Source organism: Loxodonta africana, chromosome 5 (assembly GCF_030014295.1).
Source record: "Loxodonta africana isolate mLoxAfr1 chromosome 5, mLoxAfr1.hap2, whole genome shotgun sequence".
Lineage (NCBI taxonomy): Eukaryota > Metazoa > Chordata > Mammalia > Proboscidea > Elephantidae > Loxodonta > Loxodonta africana.
The window spans coordinates 101,840,311-101,861,102 of record NC_087346.1 but is presented as its reverse complement, the minus strand read 5'-3'; the positions used below and the strand labels follow the sequence as shown (position 1 = coordinate 101,861,102).

General features: G+C 35.9%; 2 protein-coding genes across 4 annotated transcripts in view; one reads left to right on the top strand and one right to left on the bottom strand.

Moving 5' to 3' along the window:
* Window positions 1-20,792, bottom strand: part of PPAT (phosphoribosyl pyrophosphate amidotransferase) — a 46,828-nt gene that overhangs the window by 2,901 nt on the left and 23,135 nt on the right. Inside the window, exons 2-10 of one of the 2 annotated variants that reach the window (XM_003415891.4) lie at window positions 8,255-8,321; window positions 7,544-7,750; window positions 6,296-6,408; window positions 6,047-6,192; window positions 5,482-5,554; window positions 4,754-4,905; window positions 3,581-3,708; window positions 2,394-2,615; window positions 586-706 (exon numbers count right to left, since the gene is read on the bottom strand). In XM_003415891.4, the coding sequence (XP_003415939.1) occupies window positions 586-706; window positions 2,394-2,615; window positions 3,581-3,708; window positions 4,754-4,905; window positions 5,482-5,554; window positions 6,047-6,192; window positions 6,296-6,408; window positions 7,544-7,750; window positions 8,255-8,321 (1,229 nt within the window). The remainder of the gene's footprint in view (window positions 1-585; window positions 707-2,393; window positions 2,616-3,580; window positions 3,709-4,753; window positions 4,906-5,481; window positions 5,555-6,046; window positions 6,193-6,295; window positions 6,409-7,543; window positions 7,751-8,254; window positions 8,322-20,792) is intronic. The other variant, XM_064285766.1, reaches the window with a different exon arrangement.
* Window positions 3,604-20,792, top strand: part of PAICS (phosphoribosylaminoimidazole carboxylase and phosphoribosylaminoimidazolesuccinocarboxamide synthase) — a 59,587-nt gene continuing 42,398 nt past the window's right edge. Inside the window, exons 1-3 of one of the 2 annotated variants that reach the window (XM_023555081.2) lie at window positions 3,604-3,711; window positions 18,110-18,196; window positions 19,268-19,702. In XM_023555081.2, the coding sequence (XP_023410849.2) occupies window positions 18,115-18,196; window positions 19,268-19,702 (517 nt within the window). In that variant the 5' untranslated portion in view covers window positions 3,604-3,711; window positions 18,110-18,114. Of the gene's footprint in view, window positions 3,712-10,312; window positions 10,710-18,109; window positions 18,197-19,267; window positions 19,703-20,792 lie in introns of those variants that run through there. The other variant, XM_064285765.1, reaches the window with a different exon arrangement.

Genomic DNA, 20,792 nt, shown 5'->3' with positions numbered 1-20,792 from the left:
GCATAGGCATGATTAGTGAAAACAAATGCCAACCATAAACAACTGGTGCACACTGGCTGAATATCTTTGTGAGACCTTACCTGATTCGGAAAGGACGAAGTATTAACCAGAGTAACGTGGATCTCCAAGTCTCCTGGTAAGCCTACATAAGCATTTTACTTTTTGATTTGTATTCACATTCAAATTATTCTATTGGGATCTGTGGTAGAACTGTTTTTGTTTTTCTTGGCATCTGAACTTGGGGAGATTTTAACTGATGTAGTTCCCTCTACCTGGAAAGCCTTACTTCTCCAACCTGACCCCTGTGGAGTAAGTTCAAGAACCACCATTTCCTAGAAGTCTTTTCTTTTCCTTTGATCTCACCTTAGTCTTGCTCTCCAACACAGTTGTTGTCTACATATGGAGTGTGGCATCTACATAAGCCATGCACTCTTACTATTCAGAATAGTGCTCAAGATCTGGCCAACATATATGATATCTACTTTTAACAAATACTGAACACTACTCAATTAAAAGTGCAAAGACACACACTATGGATTTTCTTAAAGGATTAATGATAAAATTTAAAGAAACTTTAATACCTACCTAAATATTCTGCAAGATGACCAAATTCTGGTTTATTGGCAATAAGCTCTTCTTTTGTGGGAATGTTTATTCCCATGAAGCATGGGAATCTGATTGGTGGTGAAGCTACCCGAATGTGTACCTTGGAAAGAAATAATTTCATGCTTTCATTGTTTAATATTAATTGTAACAATAACTATGCAAAATTCTCTTTCATTGCTCAAATTCAACATAAAATTGTTTAAAGACTATTTAATAACATATGGACAATAAAAATTTGTTCCACTAAATAACAGACTAGAAAGAATCCTGAAAAATCAGCTGATATACATATAGAACTCCAGTGTTCAGTAAGAACTACTTACAGAATTAATTCATTACCAAAGAATCTTACTTGAGCAGCCTTGCTCTAGACTCCAAAGAATCCTGGGCAAAAATTTCAAAATGTCAGTCACTTGTGAAGGGTTCTCTGTATACAGCTGTCCACTGTTCCCATAACCTAATAATAAGGAATTTTCTTCCTTCCAATCTCCTACTTCTCATTTAAAGACTTTATTTCCCTAGGGCCATCTTCATTTTCTTTTGTTACATATGAATGGCACTTTTATTTACCTCTTATAAAAGCCTTTAAAATGAAAACTATGACCCAGCAGGTTATAACAAAAGCCTTAATACTATGACAGAGCTATTTGCCATATTTATTATTATTTTCTGCCCTCTGTCAGGTATATTTACATGGCTGTGATGGTAAAAAGAAGTTCTTGGGTGGCACAAACAGTTGAGTGCTTGACTACTAACCAAAAGATTGGTAGTTTGAGCCCACCCAGATGTGCCTCAGAAGAAAGGCCTGGCGATGTGCTTTGGAAAGGTTACAGCCTTGAAAACTTTTATGGAGCAGTTCTACTCTGCAACACATTGGGAGGGGTCATGATGAGTTGGAATCAACTTGACAGCAACTGGTTTTTTTTTTTTTTTTTAATGGTAAAAAGTGTGCACATTTACTTTTTACCTTTTATAATTGCAAAGATTTTCCTGTGTTAAATAGTCTTCGTAATTATAGCTTTTAATAGCTGCATCATATTTCATCATACTGTTGTATCAATTTACTATTCTCCTACTGGTAGATATTTAAGCCATTTTCAGGTTTTTTACTTTTTGTCTTTTACTTTTGTAATAGATAGTGAATTTACTTTATAACTCTTTATTTCTGTTACCTGGCTTCCACAGGATAAATTCCAAAGAGTAAGATTATCTTAATCAGAAAGAGGCAGGAAAATCATAATTATAATTATCTTTGAAACTTTCTACATATACTTTTCCATTCTGCTTTCCATTCCACTTTCTCCTACAATAGATTTTTACATTTGCTCAATTATTAGTTGCAAATGGCATCTCATTTCTGTTTCTGTAACTTGAATTACTGAAATATTTAGAATTAGAATAAGTTTTGAAATTTTAAAATATGATGTGTCAAATTTATCATACTGGGATTTCTTTTATGTCTTCAAATAAAGAAAGTAATTAAAAATCTATAGATTTATACATTCTATTTCGTGGTTTTTGTTAGTCTCTTAATTAATTTTATATATTTTTTAAGCTCTTATATTTAGTTTTTAAATTTACTAAGGATTAAATTTAGCATATAGTATAAAGGTGGCTATTACATATTTTTCAAATTACTACAGCTATTCCTAAACCAGTTAATTAGAAAAATGTGAATTTGTTATACTGAACTATCCATTTTGATTCACTGTATTGAATTACAATTTTTATGACAATATCACATTGTTAATTATTGGTGCTTCAGGATATCTTTTAATATTACTTACCTCTTTTGCACCAGATTCTTTGAGCAACTTTATTATGGGCGAGATAGTATTGCCTCTCACAATTGAATCATCTACAAGAACAATTCTTTTGCCTTTAAAATTTTCTGACAATACTCCAAATTTTTTTGCAACACCAAGTTGTCTTAACCTCATGTTTGGCTGAATGAAGGTTCTTCCTACATATCGGTTTTTACAAAGCACCTCCACATATGGAAGTCCACACTGATGGAGAAAAATGAAAAGGACAATGAGCAGCAGTATACAGAATACTCTCGGCTCTTATTCTCTGTGGGTTATACTGCAACTACAGTATGTATGTAGAATTTCAAAATGTTGTTACTCTAGTCTCCATCACCAGATTACTATTTCCTTTCACTATTTAAACTGTGGGGGGAAAAAGGCAAAAAGAAAAATCATTAAAATACGCTTGGTCAGTAAACAGATTCATTCTGCTAGAATTTGTAATGCTTCTCTCTTAAACAAGTATCGCTATTCTATCTTAGAAGAGAGTACTGAACGTATGAAGACGTGGCAAAAACTACATCACCTTCAGAAGATTTCACATATTTAAAAAATTATCAGCTACAAGAAATTAATTAAAACCAATAGGCAAAGGAGATGCTTTTCGAGGGTCAGGAAGTAATTTATTAATTTCTCAAGGTATTATCTGTCTAAAATGTATACATGTTATTTCTTTTACAAGCTAATAAACTAAACTACCCAAGGTAGTGAATGCTGTGTATTATACCCCAGGATCAAGCTACTGGTTATAAAAAAAGAAATTAAGCATACTACTGAGAACATAATTTTAAAAACAAACATAAGCAGTTTTATTATTACACTCAGCAGAGAACAAATATACCAGTGGCTTATGAGGGTACTTCAAAAAATAGATTTTAATAAGTAAATATTACCACTAAATTCTAGATATATTCACAATGTTATCTTTTTAAAGAGTAGAAGACCAAACTTCAAGTCTTTGAGTGGGCCTTTTTGTGGTTTTTATTAAAATAGTGGCATTGAATGAAAAGGCTGGAAAACAAATAATTCTTGTAAACGAATCAAAATGAACCCTCAAGCCCTCCTTTCTCCTTACAATAACTTGGTCAATTTCTCTTTACAGGCAAGGATTTCTTATTCCACTGAGGAGAGCAATTCACTGGATCATGTTAATTAAGAGAATACACCTTTTTTGCGTAACCAAGAGCAGCGGGCGTGGCCGATTCCGGAACAGTGCTGACCAAATCTGCATCCACAGGTGCTTCAATTGCCAGCTGCTGACCACAACGGTACCTCACCGTGTAAACCATTTGACCTGGTATGTTTGGAAAAAGAAATAGATTAGTTTTACTTAGTATAATATTGCTATTCTTAAAGCTAGTTTTACCAGAACTCTACAGATTGAAAACAAATAGGAACGGGGAATTCCCCCCCTTTTTTTCCTTCAATTTGACCTTAATACAGATCAAAAAATTCCTAATCCTTACCCCAGAAGAAAAACAAAAGTCAAGAAATGAATGAAAGAAAAAATTAGTGATGTTCTAACTTCAGTCCCATATCTATAACATATAATTATGTGCCTCTGTAGTGCCAGGTAAACCTATGGGCCAAGAATAGCCATGTTTCAATGAGATAAGACAGAGTCATATCAGCAATGTTGTTGTTGTTGTTAGGTGCCATCGAGTCGATTTCGACTCATAATAACCCTATGTACAACAGAATGAAACACTGCCGGGTCCTGAATCATCCTCACAATTGTTGTTATGCTTCACCCATTGTTGTAGCCACTGTGTTAATCCATCTTGTTGAGGGTCTTCCTCTTTTTTGCTACCCTCTACTTTACCAAGCATGATGTCCTTCCCCAGGGACCAGTCCCTCTTGATGACATGTCCAAAGTAAGTGAGAAAAAGTCTCGACATCCTCGTTTCCAAGGAGCATACTGGCTGTACTTCTTCCAAGACACATTTGTTCGTTCTTTCGGTAGTCCATGGTATATTCAATATTCTTTGCCAACACTATAATTCAAAGGCATCAATTCTTCGGTCTTGCTTATTTATTGTTCAGCTTTCACATGCATATGAGGTGACTGAAAACACTATGGCTTGGACCATGTGCACCTTAGTCCTCAAAGTGATATCTTTGCTTTTTAGCACTTAAAGAGATCGTTGCAGCAGATTTGCTCAATGCAATACGTCCGTCCTTTGATTTCTTGGCTGCTGCTTCCATGGGCATTGACTGTGGATCTAAGTAAAATGAAATCCTTGACAACTTCAATATTTTCTCTGTTTATCATGATGTTGCTTATTGGTCCAGTTGTGAGGATTTTTGTTTTCAACAATAGACAAAGAAATTTTCCTTACCTTCAAATATACTATCTGGTCTTGCAAAATAAACATATTCAAAGATACAAAAAGCCATTGGATTCCCTCCAGACCTTGATATAATATCGAGTGTTTGGACATTGTGTCTGGATATTTTCACAATTTCCCCAGGCAAGACTTCACGGTGATATCTTGGAAAATAATGTTAAAGAAAGAAGCCTTTAATAAAAAAGTCCATAAGGCTGATAACTACTGTAAAACATATACAGTCCCCTTCCTTATAGACAGAAAACAGTCTAGTTTAATATAAAGTCTAAAGATGGCCTTTTTCTTTAAAAAAGGGAATATGTCTCCAGCAGTAATTTCTGTAAATCTTTTTCTTACTCATAAATTCCAATTTATAATTTTTAAAAATAAAGTGCCTAAGTTTTACTGATTTTGAAAGAATAAAGGCTAACGGGAACATTTTATCCTGGCTTAAATTTTTCCACTGTAACTATTCCTTGTTGAGGAGACCCTTTCGTTCTAAAATGTTTCATAGCATTTTGAAAGAAAGATGCCAGTTTCAGAATTAGAAGGTACTACTGGATAAAAAAAAAATTTTTTTTTTAAACTGTATATTAAAGTTAAAATCAGTGCAACTGTGGAACACAATATACATGAGAAACGGCATTTATAAATGTTTTCTTGCTAACATTAGAAAAAAACTTGCATGGAAAAATCGCTATCAACGTGGAAAAAGCTAATATGCTAAATGTAAAACTTACATTGCACCAATAGATAAAAAGCTACAAGATTCTGAAGACACCACCCATCCTTCCGTTTCTGAGGGGTTTTTCCCTGTAAATCATAGGACAATCAATTCAGTTAATGTATCTAAGAATTTTTAAAACAGGTTATTTCAAGAAAACTCTTTAAATAGCAAACAGATGAAAAAGCTCACAGAACATCCATTTCTATGACTTTAAGAGCACATGGTTTTCATTTGGCTTGAGTCAAAGATAAAGTAGATAATCTCCCAACATTTCTTCTAACATGATGATTCCATTGCTTGAATAAGTCATCTGACAAGTCAAAACCAAAATCACTAAAATCACACTACAGAAATGAAAAGGCTGGTCAAAGGGTGCAAGCAGGCAATTCAGACAAGAATACATAGGAATGTCCAATAACTCCATGAAAAGCAGCTCACACCCTAAGAAACACAGAAATGTACTTTTTACCTACCCCCTCCTCTCCCATACACTTCATACCGAAGGGTTTCAGGGTGTGCCAGCAGTACAAGGACTCTGAAAAGCATTTTGAAGTTGCATTCCTTCTGAAGTTCATTACCTTTCTCGTTTATATCAGATACAGGAATAAGACGACCAATGCATAGAGGACGATTTCCGTAAGGATCTCGTACTGCATAAATAACATCTCTGTGCATGATAAGCAGGGAGTATGCTGTGGGTGCCTCCTCCATTAAGTTTTTAATCCTGAAATCAATTAAATAACTGAATGAATAACTTCAGTTATAAATACATGCAAGGCTAATTTCTCATTACTAGAGCTGCAAGTTTAGTCCAGTTTTTCAAGTACCTTGCTACCCAGTCTGGCGTGTCATCTTGCTCCTGAGGAGGGGTATATGCCAATAACTGAGTAATCATTTCACTGTCAGAACTTGTTGCCAGACCAACACCATGACGCAGAAGCTGTTTAGAAGGAGAAAGAGTTTAATCATTACAGGGGAAGCTCTACCCCACCCTTTACCCAATAGCCCACCATAATAATAAAAAAAAAAATTCAGGCCTTCTGTTGGTATTCAGTTATGAAAATCCTGCATCCCACTAAGGGTAAGTATATGCTAATAATTAAGAATCGCTGCTGGATGCAATGGGAAGTCCCTGAAAGCTTTCAAACAGGAAAAAAAAAAAAGTGCTTTAGAAGATACACAAAAAATCTTTTGAAGAGTAAGTTTGAAGGAATGTAGACCTGAAGTAGGGGTGGGGATGAAGGAGCTAGGATGATGTGGATTATGGTTCTAACTTTTTCTACCCTCAACAACCCTGACAAATAGGACAGATTCCCATAGGTAAGAGTGGTACGCTATAGTGGTGACTCTCAAGCTGGGTTTGGTGGTGGTGGTAGTGATGGTGGTTACCCATCCTCACTGATTATTTCTGATAGAGATAGGAGAGGTTGACTATGTGGACTAATTAAATGTAGATGAAGTAATAAATATTGGTTGGATGCACTCTACAATGGATTCGAGGTTCTGAACAAGACTGACTGACAAGGACATCACCATTGACATGCATGGGCTAATTAAACTGACTACAGAATGCAACAGAATATTTTCAGTAGGCAAAAAAAAAAAAAAAATTTTTTTTTTTTTTGGCAAAGCAGAGGTAAATTCTAGCATCCTTTCCCAGCTTACATTTAGTTTTCTGTAATTGTTTCCAAAATATTTTTTTCTCATACTTGTCATCTTCAAGGTTATATTCCATTTCTTCTTATGCTTTGAGCGTGGGGACAAAGTTAAAGGGGCAGCAACTCTAATTTCTCTGTGCTTCTGGTATCAACCATAAATCTTTTCCAAATCTCTAATGAATCAACTTGTGGCATAGAAAAATGCAGATTCTCAGACACATTCCTCCCACCCACCCCCAACACTCAGAGACTCTGGGGTAACATATTGAAATCTGTGATTGTAACAACTACTCCAGGTAATTCTGATGCATCTGTTCTTTGCAGTCAGACAACAGGTGGCAACAGCTAGAAAATGTTCTTAAACAAGATTTTCAGTAACTATCACAATCATGAAAAAAGCATTTCAAAAAAACTTACCTTTTTCCTTAACCGGGCAGCATTCACCAATTCGCCATTATGGGCCACCGCTATTTTCCCATGAAGCGTTTCAACAACAAAGGGCTGACAATTTTCTAATTCACAGTTTCCTGTAGTGGCATACCTCGTGTGTCCAATTCCAAGATTTGAAATATATAATTTCTTCAAACTGTCTTCAGTAAAGACATGATTTACAAGACCCATTCCCTTACAAAGTCAAAGTAAAAGCACATCTTAGAAAAAAACAGAGACTAAGCAATAAAAGCTAGCCCTTTGCTTAAAAAAGCAATCCCAAATTTCACTGTACCTCATAATCTCAAAAACGCCACTGTGATTGTGAGAACTGTGAAGCCCTTAGGTTTTATAAAATATTTAAGAACAGATGTTCTAAGCATAAAATTTATCAAATATTAACTAAAATAATTTGCATTTTAAAAATCAAAGCATCTTAACGTATTTAAATAAATTACCTGTTTGAGTACGTCAGTTCTAGACAGTACACTATCACTGGGAAATTCATCCTATTTCCATAAAGAGTATAAAGAATATATTTGAATGTATTTCTATTAGGATATACAGTTGGAAATGGCTCATCAAAAAAACATTACTTGTAATTCCAAATTATTTATTCAAACCCCCCACTTCCATATACAAGTTATCATCTAGCTATTGTTATCTTTATAATCAATTTTTTTAGATGCTCAAATATACCTTATGAGTTTTGAATGTTGGTACTGAACCTCCATCACTGGTCACAATACCAGCACTCTCCTGGCCCCTGTGAATATAAAAAGGTGCCAACTGTTAAATCTGTTCAACTGATAAGCTTGATTAAATATGCCTTTCTCAACTTGATTAAACATAACTTTCTCAGCAAGCATCCATGAACTTAGTCCGACAACATATTTGGTGCTAACAGTACTAGTACCGCTTCTCCTGACGACGATAAAGATGATTAGCAATAACAGCAGATGATCTTGTCCTACTGAGCTATTGATATAGTTCTAACTATATGCCAGGTGGAAACCCTGGTAAAGTAGCGAGTAAAAGCTATGCTGCTAACCAAAAGATTAGCAGTTAGAATCTACCAGGCGATCCTTGGAAACCCTATGGGCAGTTCTACTCTGTCCTATAGGGTCACTGAGTTGGAATCGACTCAACAGCAATGGTATGGTTTTTTTTTTTTTTTTTTGGTTATATGCCAGGCACTGTCCTAAGTACTTTACATGAATGGTCCAATTCGGCTTTCGTAACAGTCCAATGAACTAGGCGCTATTATCACCATCCCCCATTTTACAGATAACGACGCTAAAGGACCAGAAGTAACTTAGTAAGTAACTTGCCCAATGTCACCCAGAGAGCAGGTGGCACAGCCAGGATTACAACTCAGACAGTATGCTTCCATAAAAAACCCATTGCCATCGAGTGGATTCTGACTCATAGTAACCTTGTAAGACAGAGTAGAGCTGCCTTATAGGGTTTCCAAGGAGCACGTGGTGGATTTGAACTGCTGACCTTTTGGTTAACAGCCAAACTCTTAACCGCTATGCCACCAGGGTTTCCATATGACTTCTAAATAAGGTTTCATTGGGATGAATATGTGCATATAAATGAAAATCTCCAAATATAAAAGGAGGTAAAATGCTCAGTTCTGGCTTCTAGGAATTATGAACAAAACTTATTTTTGCTTCTCTGCTTTTCTCAAAATTTCTCCAACAAATATCTATCACCTTTTGTTATTAGAAAAAAATAAATACTGCTTTTAAAAACTCTAAGGTGACTTGGTACCTATCCTATTTCCCATGTCTGTATCTTGTTTCTTGCCTTAATGTTTTAGGTGATGATCAGAGAATAAAGGTAAAGGTAGGCTGGAGGAAGGGTAACACATGTGAGACAGAGAATCTGTACTACTGTGGAGTATAAACTCAAATTATAAAATAATGGTGCCAATTGCTCACAATTTTTTAATAATTCTGAACAAGTGCTATAAAGACTAGATGCTTATTAATCAATTTTTGTTCCAAATATGTATCAGGGTAGAAATGAAAATTAAACTCTACCAGATATGTAAATATGTATTAATAATTTTTAATGTATGTCTCAGTTATTTGGTAAAAATGATCTTTTTCAAAAATTACATATTATTATTGCTTAAGCATTTCAATAATAAAAACAACATTAAATGTATTAGCAAAGTAACATTTTTTCTTTAAAATCAAAATGAAAATGATTTACTTTATGCATGCATTAAATACTATGCTAAAAATAGATATGCATAATACTACACACTCTGAGAGTAAATAAATTATGACTTACGGCTTATTTAGTAAATTGATACGGTCCTTAAATTTACTGATGCTAGAAGACTTGGTGATTATGTCAGAGAAAAAAAAATATTAACATTAACTATAAGCACTAGGGCAGAGAGAGTCCCTGCCGATCATTTCCAAAACAATTTTGAAAAATCAACAGTCATTTAGTAAAACAGAGCAAATTGTAATAAGAAAAGAAATACACAAAAAATGGTTTCCTTTCCCTTTTGTCTCAAGGGTAATTTTTCCTTAAAGCAGATAGGAATAAGGTTAGGAAACATTCAGGTCCAAGCTGCTTTAATCACAAAGCCTGCTGATTTGGCAGTTTCTCAAGTTACTCCCCTCAGGCAGCTTGAACCAGTTAAACAAGATCCATTCAGGTCTTTGGAGCTTATTGACAACCAGCCGTCTGGTTTCCTAGGAAACAAAACCTTGGCTAGAAATAGTGAATCATTTCCAGGTCACTTTCAACATGGAGAGTGGAGCAGGAAAGCACTGGACTGAAGAGGAGGTTAAAGCTTTGCTGAGTGTCTGGGCAGAAAAAAACATACGAAAACAACTTTATGGAACACTAAGAAATAAAGGAATATTTATTTACATTGCTAAAAGGCTGCAAGCATTAGGCGTACACAGAGATTGGAAGCAGTGCCGGGCAAAGTACAAAAATCTCAAATATGAATACAGAACAGTTAAATACGCCCACAACTCTGGAAACAGCTCTAAAACTATGAAGTTCTTCCATGATTTGGATGCGATCCTGCAGCATGAACCTGCCCCACAATTAACAGAGGAGGATGCAAACAGCAGGTGCCTGGCAACGCTGATCCCAAATGCAGCCCCAGAGACCACAGAAGGTAAAATGAGAAAGTACTATTCTTTTGTGTTTAACTAGTGAACTGTAAGAGTACGGAACTTTTAAGTCCATACGATAAAGATAGCCTGAAACACCAGGGTAGAGGAAAAAAACTGATTTGCTATGCTATTTTGCACAGGGTAAAAATTAATTGGAAAAAAAAAAAGGTTACTACCATCACTTTTTAAATCTGTAAAATACAGAAAACTCACATTAATATGACATTAAACATGTCTGAAATGTTTCTGAAGTATCGATTTGGGTTCTGAAAATATTTTAAGTTTTCATTTTACAAGAGCGGCCAAAAAAAAAAAAAAATTCAGAATACAGCTCCCAGTAATATAGAATTTTCAGCTCTATTTTAATGTTCCCATTTTCCTTAATTTATAAATAAAATAATAAACACAAATAAACACTTCCTTATTACTGATTTGGAAAAAGCCACTTCATGTAGCAATGAAATAAAGCAAAATAAATAAATGATTTAAAGATCAAAACAAGGTGCCTGACCTGCTATGTTGTTAAACCCAAAACCATTTACAAAGAATTTGCTCTTGGTCTATGGAAGTACACTCATCACCAAGCAAAGGGGAGAAATCAACAGCAGAAATGAGATTTCTCTCAAAGCCAAAGTCTTGCAGATGCTATTTTTAAGAGCAGAGCTGTTCAGTTCAAGTATCTGTAGCACCTACTGTCTGTGTGCACCATGTGCAAGAAACTGAGCTACATGCACTCAGTAAAGCATAACCTCAAGAGAGGGAATCCATGAATAAATATAACCACTCAAGAGAAAAATGGTAAATAAAGGTACCAAGTGAGAAGGAGGTTAATTGGACAGATTAGATTACACCTGGGTTAACTTGGGTTAGCTGAACTTCATATTTAAAGCTCAATAAGAAATCATTTGGTAAAAAAAAAAAAATCACCCCACTTATATAGTCCCTTTATACTTCTGATCACTAAATTCTGTATTCTCAGAAGTTTTGCAGTCATTACCATGTTAAACAGCAATTACAATATTTTTACTCAGTTAATCACCCTGGATTCTTCATTATTTAAATGCTTTAAACACTGCTTGACTAATCATATCATTTAGCTTCAGAAGCTGGTCTCATGAAGATGTGGGTGCTAATATCCCCAATTCTTTAAGATCTTCTTCCGGTCCTTTCAGCCACCACCATGGTTCCAAACTTCTCAGTTTTGGTCCTAAGCACAAAGCCCATGTCTACAACTCACCACGTTTAAGGTACCTCAAACCCCCAATTCTAAAACTAAACTCTTTTTCTTTCCCCATAAAACTCGAGTCTCCTACAAATTGCTTCTACCTGAGTATCACTGTATTTTTGGTCATTCAAATAGAAAGTTTGAAGATAGCCTTGACCTTTGATCAATCACTAAATCCTTAAAAAAATCGACTTCTGACATGTTTCATAAATTTTCTCTCTGCTCCATTCTCATCATCCATAACTTCTTCTCTCACATGGAATATTAAGATAGACTCTTAACTGGTCTTTCTGGTTTTCAGCCTCTTCCCATTCATCTTCCGCAATGCTACTAGTTGTTGTTCTTTATTTTTTTTTAATTATAAAATTATAAGCACATTAACATTTAGCCTGCATTTTTAAAATATTTAAATTTTACCCAGGATTAATCATAATTTAGGATTAAATGTTATTCTTAATAGCTCCAGAATATTTAATGGGAGCATATACCAGAGTTTAGGTCTTTGTCACCTCTTGTACAAATGATGTTGCAATCAATACCTTCTGTCCAGATGTAACATTACTTTAGCATAGACTAACAGAAGTTCAATTACTGGGTCAAGGAGTATGTGATTAACTTTGAAACAGATTGCTAAAATAACGGCTTTGCTAATTTAATAAATAAATAACGATGTCTATGTGGTATATGCTATCAATAAATTTTTTATTTTGTATTTGCTTAATTACTAGTGATGTGAAACACTATATATTCCTTCACTTTTACAAATTGACTGTTCATGTCAATTGGGGTCTTAGAAATACGCATGATCTCCTTTGCCTTACAATTTTTGTGATTTTTATTTGACCTACAGAAATTATAAGTTTTTGATACAATAGTTCCTTTTCGAAAGCATAGAAAGCCCTCCTTTCTCCAGGTTCGATGCATTTATAAGGTCTTCTGGTTTTCCTATGGCGGAATCGACAGAATTTTTATTGGTGTATGGTAAACAGAAGAAGGGAAGAAAATCAATGTGCCTTTTTCCACTGCTGGCATCAACCTCATGCAAGTGGTAGGGACAGAGGCTCTGGTCCCCTCTGTTAGGCAGCAGGTAGCCTGAAGGTTGGCAAAGGACCCAAGTATGCCTCTGAGCAACTCTAGAGGCTCCATGTCCTGGTCACGGACATTACCCTGAAACTCTGAATACCCTTGGCCTACTGTGGCCAAAACATTTCTCTGGTGACCAAATTTCCACTCCATTTCCCTCCTCCTAATTTATGCAAACACATAAGTAGTAATGATTTAAGAGTTTGGGTTAAAATCGCCAGGACATAGGGAGATTTTGGGATTCACACCTGGTATGCTCAATTAAAAAAAAAAATTCCCTGTAGGGGTTGGGCAAAGAGCTTATCTTCTTCACCCCCACATGTATGTTCAGCTCCATGTTCCTTTCCATGAATATAAAACTAGGTTCTAAACCAGATAATAGAAGTACAGCAGACCCTGCTTTTCCTTATTGTTCTCATAATCAAACTCACGTGTTAAATGACCTGGGTATATCAGTATCTTCCTTACTTCTGTCTAAAAAGAATTCTTACATAACTTCAGGATTTTCTATTCCCAAAGAAAACAAATCCATGTTCCCAACGAAAGGTAAAACATTCCTTAACTGTAATTTGTTGCTGTTGTTGTTAGGTGCTGTCAGGTCGGTTCCGACTCACAGTGACCCCTATGTACAACAGAACGAAACACTGCCCAGTCCTGCGCCATCCTCACAATTGTTTTTATGCTTGAGCCCATTGTTGCAGCCACTGTGTCAGTCTACCTCTTTGAGGGTCTCCTTCTTTTCTGCTGACCCTGTACTATGGCAAGCATGATGTCCTTCTCCAGGGGCTGATCCCTTCTGACAGCATGTACAAAGTACATAAGATGCAGTCTTGCCATCCACCTTTCTAAGGAGCATTCTGGTTGTACTTCTTCCGAGACAGATTTGTTTGTTCTTTTGGAAGTCCCTAGTACATTCAATATTCTTTGCCAATACCACAATTCAAAGATGTCAATTCTTCAGTCTTCCTTATTCATTGTACAGCTTTCCCATGCATATGATGCAACTGAAAAAACCATGACTTGGGTCAGCCACACTTTATTTTACAAGGTGACATCTTTGCTTTTCAACACCTTATAAGGGGTCCTTTGCAGCAGATTTGCCCAAAGCAATGCGTCTTTTGATTTCTTGACTGCTTCCTCCATGGGAGTTGATTGTGGATCCAAGTAAAATGAAATCCCTGACAACTTGAATCTTTTTTCCGTTTATCATGATACAGCTTATTGGTCCGGTTGTGATGATTTTTGTATTCTTTATGTTGAAGTCCAATCCATGCTGAAGGCTGTAGTCTTTGATCTTCATTAGTAAGTGCTTCAAGTCCTCTTCACTTTCAGCAAGCAAGGTTGTGTCATCTGCATAATGCAGGTTGTTAATGCATCTTCCTCCAATCCTGATGCCCTGTTCTTCTTCATATAGTCTAGTTTCTGGGATTATTTCCTCAGTATACAGATTGAATAGGTATGGTGAAAGGATACAACCCTGACACACACCTTTCTTGACTTTAAATTACTCAGTATCTCCTTGTTCTGTCCGAACAACTACCTCTTGATCTATGTACAAGTGCCTTATGAACAAAATTAAAGTGTTCTGGAATTCCCATTCTTTGCAATGTTATCTATAATTTGTTATGATCCACACAGCTGAATGCCTTTGCATAGTCAATAAAACACAGGTAAACATCTGTCTGGTATTCTCTGCTTTCAGCCAGGATCCATCTGACATCAGCAATGATATCCCTGGTTCCACATGCTCTTGTGAAACCGGCCTGAATTTCAGACAGCTCCCTGTCAATATGCTGCTGCAGCCACTTTTGAATGATCTTCAGCAAAATTTTGCTTGCATGTGATATTAATGATACTGTTCAATAATTTCCACATTCTGCTGGATCACCTTTCTTGGGAATAGGCATAAATATGGATCTCTTCCAGTCAGTTGGCCAGGAAGCTGTCTTCCATATTTCTTGGCACAGACGAGTGAGCACCTCCAGCACTGCATCTGTTTGTTGAAACATCTCAATTGATATTCCATCAATTCCTGGAGCCTTGTTTTTCACCAATACCTTCAGTGCGGCTTGTACTTCTTCCTTCGGTACCATCGGTTTCTGATCATACGCTACCTCTTGAAATGGTTGAATGTCGGCTAATTCTTTTTGGTATAATGACTCTGTGTTTTCCTTCCATCTTCTTTTGATGGTTTCTGCATCATTTAATATTTTTCCCATAGAATCCTTCACTATTGCAACTCAAGGCTTGAATTTTTTCTTCGGTTCTTTCAGCTTGAGAAACATCGAGCATGTTCTTCCCCTTTGGTTTTCTATCTCCAGCTCTTTGCGCATATCATTATAATACCTCACTTTGCCTTCTCCAGCTGCCCTTTGAAATCTTCTGTTCAGTTCTTTTACTTCATCATTTCTTCCTTTGCTTTAGTTGCTCAACATTCAAAAGCAAGTTTCAGAGTCTCCTCTGACATCCATCTTAGTCTTTTCTTTCTTTCGTTTGACCTGTTATTTTCTTCATGTGTGATGTCCTTAAGGTCATTCCACAACTCGTCTGCTCTTCAGTCATTAATGTTCAATGTGTCAAATCTATTCTTGAGGTGGTCTCGAAATTCAGGTAGGATGTACTCAAGGTCGTATTTTGGCTCTCGTGGACTTGCTCTGATTTTCTTCAGTTTCAGCTTGAACTTGCGTATGAGCAATTGATGGTCTATTCCACGGTGGGCCCCTGGCCTTGTTCTGACTGATGATATTGAGCTTTTCCATCGTCTCTTTCCACAGATGTAGTCAATTTAGATTTCTGCAATTTCCATCTGGCGAGGTCCATGTGTATAGTCGCCATTTATGTTGGTGAAAAAAGGTATTTGCGCAGTGAGGAAGTTGTTGGTCTTGCAAAATTCTATCATTCAATCTCTGGCATTGTTTCTATCACCAAGGCCATATTTTCCAAGTACTGATCCTTCTTCGTTTCCAACTTTCACATTCCAATCACTAGTAATTATCAATGCATCCTGACTGCATGTTCGATGAATTTCAGACTGCAGAACCTGATAAAAATCTTCAGTTTCTTCATCTTTGGCCCTAGTGGTTGGTGAGTAAATTTGAATGATAGTCGTATTAACTGGTCTTCTTTGTAGGCGTATGGATGTTATCCTATCACTAACAGCATTGTACGTCAGGATAGATCTTGAAATGTTCTTTTTGGCGATGAATGCAACGCCATCCCTCTTCAAGTTGTCATTCCCAGCATAGTAGACCATATGATTGTCTGATTCAAAATGGCCAATACCACTCTATTTCAGCTCACTAATACCTAGGATATTGATGTTTATGTGTTCCATTTCATTTTTGACAATTTCCAATTTTCCTAGATTCATACTTTATACATTCCAGGTTCCGATTATAATGGATGTTTGCAGCTGTTTCTTCTCATTTTGAGTCTTGCCACATCAGCAAATGAAGGTCCCAAAAGCTTTACTCCATTAAGGTTGACTCTACTTTGAGGAGGCAGCTCTTTCCCAGTCACCTTTTGAGTGCCTTCCCAACTGGGGGACTCATCTTCTGGCATTGTATCAGACAGTGTTCCGCTGCTATTCATAAGGTTTTCATTGACTAATTCTTTTCAGAAGTAGACTGCCGGGTCCTTCTTCCTAGTACTAGTTGGAAGCTCAACTTAAACCTGTCCTCCATGGGTGACCCTGCTGGTATCTGAATACCAGTGGCATGGCTTCCAGCATTACAGCAACATGCAAGCCCCTACAGTGCAACAAACTGACAGACACGTGGGGGTAACTGTAATTTAGCCTCAAGTAATTATGAAACTTGATTTAATTTTTTTTAATTTTTATGTTGAGCTTAAAAGATATACAATTATGCCATTTGGAAACAGTGACACTTGTGTTTCCCATACATTTATTTTCCTAGTTTAATGTAGGAATCTCTAACAAACTTTTAAATGATAAACAGCATTCCTTTTCTTTTTCTTTAACGGGAATAACTAAATAAAAATGGCAAATCATAATTTCAAATGAATGTTTATGCCATAAAATCACACACAACATTTGATCATCTGATGTAAAATACAGTGGTATTTCTATTATTCAGTAAAACAAACCTGGAAAGTGTATACGGAGACAAGATGATTAATAAGATAAATAAATCTTTAATTCAGAAAATTACAAAGAGCAATCAAAATGCACTGAATTACATCCTGATTAGCATGCAAATTTGGTGTAGTTGTGACTCAAGTTTGTGTGCCAACTGTATTCACAATTCTAGCACATGTTGGGATCCTCTGAAGGATGTACTTTACTTTTTCCTCCATATTATCTTCATTCGATTACTTTAAAAAGTAGCCCATGCCTCATTTTATGCAAAACTATGTAAAAATACCCCGAGCATAAAATGAGTCAGTCAGGGAGAGAGTGACTTCTTCCATTTTTCAAAGTTAGCATGGTTCTTTTAAATAACTCTTCCTTTACTGCTTTCGGCTTAAATTCTGGAAACTTTAATATGTATCAATTAATTACTTATTAAACCCTAAACTATTTGACGTTTGCCAGTAAAACATCATTTTCTCACTAACTCTCTCACTGCAGAATCCCTCTTAAACATTGCTAGTGTAACATCATTTATCAAGTGCCTTCTTTGTTAAAGAAACCCAAGATATAAAAAGCACCATTTAAAAAAAAAAAAAAAAGTAATTTACTTTAAAAAACTAACCACAACCTTCTTTTCCTTGAAACGTGCGAAATTAACAAACAATTCTAGAAGATCAAAATAAATCCTGTTAATGGAAGCCCTGGTGGGATAGTGGTTAAGAGCTACAGCTGCTAACCAAAAGGTCGGCAGTTCAAATCCACCATGTGCTCCTTGGAAACCCTTTGGGACAGTTCTACTGTCCTTTAGTGTCACTATGAGTCGAAATCAACTTGACGGCAACAGGTGGGTACCACTTTGTTACGAAATGTGTCTATCACATACCTATAATCCTTCGTGAATATGATCAAATCCAGCTTGTCACTAGCATTACCAGTTATATTAACCTGATTTTTATTTTGTTTATTTCCTATATTCAAAAGGAACTCTGTTCTCTTTCCAGACAAAATGTCTGTTGCATTAGAAGATGAAGAAGACATCTCAGGAAATCCCTTACTTTTGGTTTCTCATGTGAGACCACTGGAACTAGGTACAGTATGATCATAATGGTAAAACTGATATAGTGTAGTACGGTAAAACTGATATAGTGTAGTACAGTAAAACTGATCCACTTTTAAACTGGAAAGCAAGGTTGGTTTTAAATCTGAGAAAAAGATGATTTTACCTGATAGAAACATTTAGAATTAATCTATTTTCCCCCTTTTTACCAACCTAAAAAAAAAATCACTTCTAAAACAAATGAGCTGTTTAACAAATGTAAGTTACTTGAAACATTAGTCCTCTACTTTCCAGCCTTTACTCTTTAAATATAATAAGAAATCTAATGGCTAAAATTACACATTGTTGTTAGCTGCCATTGAGTCAGGCCCAGATTCATGGTAACCCCACATACGATGAAATGAAATGCTGCCGATTCCTGGACCATCTCCATGATTGGTTGTGGACTGGACCACTATGATCCATAGGATTTTCATTGGCTGATTTTCAGAAGTAGATCACCAGGCCTTTCTTTCTAGTCTGTCTTAGTCTGGAAACTTGGATAAAACCACTTCAACCTCATAGCAACACACTAGGCATCACTGACAGATGGGTGGTGGCTGTGCATGAAGTATACTGCCAGGGAATCAAACCCAGGTCTCCCGCATGGGAGACAAGAGTTCTATCATTGAACCCCCAATGCCTCATTAATGCCAGCAATTATCAATTTGGATCTTGTTTCATAGTTCTTTTGTAAAAGACATATATTTGATTTGTCATGACCTTTTAAAACATTCTATTAGCAAACATTACAAAACTATATATTCAACTGTATATACCGATATACATCCCATGTATACAAAGAATGGGATGGAAGAGAGAAATCATAGAGAAGAAAGATGATCAAAATGTGACTAATTAAAAACACAACTTTATTTATCATGAATGTAATGATAATGAACAGATTCAGGTTCTGTAATTATTTTCCCCAAAGCTTAGCTATGATTTCTTATCCCATCTCCTATGGAGAAAATGACTTTCTTTAATAACCTTCCATCCAATTATTTATCTTAGACAATGCAGGCAACTCATATATGTCTCTTTTCCTCTCCACCTAATACAGGTAACTCTACATCAATATTGGAACCTCCTAATAATCCAACTTTTATTCCAACTGTAGCAAATGAAGGAGGAAAACACTGGACTGTGCCAGAAGTCAAGGCTCTAATAGGCATCTGGTCTGATAAAAGTATACAACAACAACTAGAGGGAACAGTGAGAAATAAAAGAATATTTGAACAAATTGCTACCAAGCTTCAGAAATTTGGAATAGAGAGAGACTGGAAGCAGTGTAGAACAAAGTACAAAAACCTAAAACATGAATACAAGATTGTAAGAACAGCTCAAGACCTAGGCATGACTAAGAGTATGAAATTTTTTACTGAGTTGGATGCTATTCTGAGACACAATAAAGCAGAAAAATCACAAGAAAAAGAATTCCGAAAAGGAGAACAAGTCACAGAATGTGCCGATGTAAAAATGGAAGAGGATCAGACAGGTAGGAAGTGAAGAGAAGTTATCCTAGCATCATGTTACATTACATAAAAATGTTCATTAGCACAAGAAGATGAGTATGGTCTAAGTTAAATAGGTCTTAGTAAATGTTATTAAACAAGCTAATTGCTAAATTAATCATTAAACAATGTATACGAGTAGTCCCCAGGTTACAAAAGAGACCAGTTCCTAACAGTGTCTTTAAGTTGAATTTGTAGGGAAATCCAAACAGGTGCATAAAGTTCTTATTTAGCCTTACTCTGGTGCAAGAAAAGGCTTGAAGCTTTTTCAGTAATTTAAAAACTACATGTGCAGCAAATGAAGGTGACTATGATAAAGAATTTGTTGTGAGTAGGAACTGGTTCAGTCATTTCTAAGAAAGGGCAACTTTACATATAATTAAAGTGCAAGCAAGTTGTCCATGAGTCAGACGTTCATAACTCAGGGAGTGCCTGTATTTGATCTTCTCCAGAACAGAGACAGTAGTACAAAGTTATACTAAGGGAGGAAATAAAATTAAATTCCCAGAATAAAGTTTAAAAACAAACATGTTAATGAAGCAAATATGCAACCTCAGATGGCAGAAACTAAAGCAAGTTTTCACACCAACTGTGGTAAAACTGTGAGTGAACAGAGAGAACGCGTTGAAAAGAAGTTAGAAAAATACAAAATCCATGAGAATGTTTTAGAAGTAGTAAATTCTTCTGGGACACCATAAAGCTATTCTTCAAAACAAATTTAATCCAATAGATTAAGGTATAATACATACACACAAACACACACAGCATAAAATAAACTGAATGAGTTCCAGGCCAGAGTCAGGAAATCTAACTTCTAACTCAGTCTCTATGCGACCTTGAACCAAGCAAATGTCTCCTGTAGACTTGACTCTGTAAAATGGGGGGAATGGACAAGATGGTCTTGAAGACATCTACTAACGAAAAAGTTCCTAGATTTTAATATGTGGCTTAAACGACACATTCCTAATTCTACGAGTATGAGAGACAGAGAGAGTGTGTATGTGTGTGAGAGAGAGAGAGTTTATGTCTAGGGGGAGGGAGGAGAGGAGAGGGGAAGTGAATGATGGAGAGTTA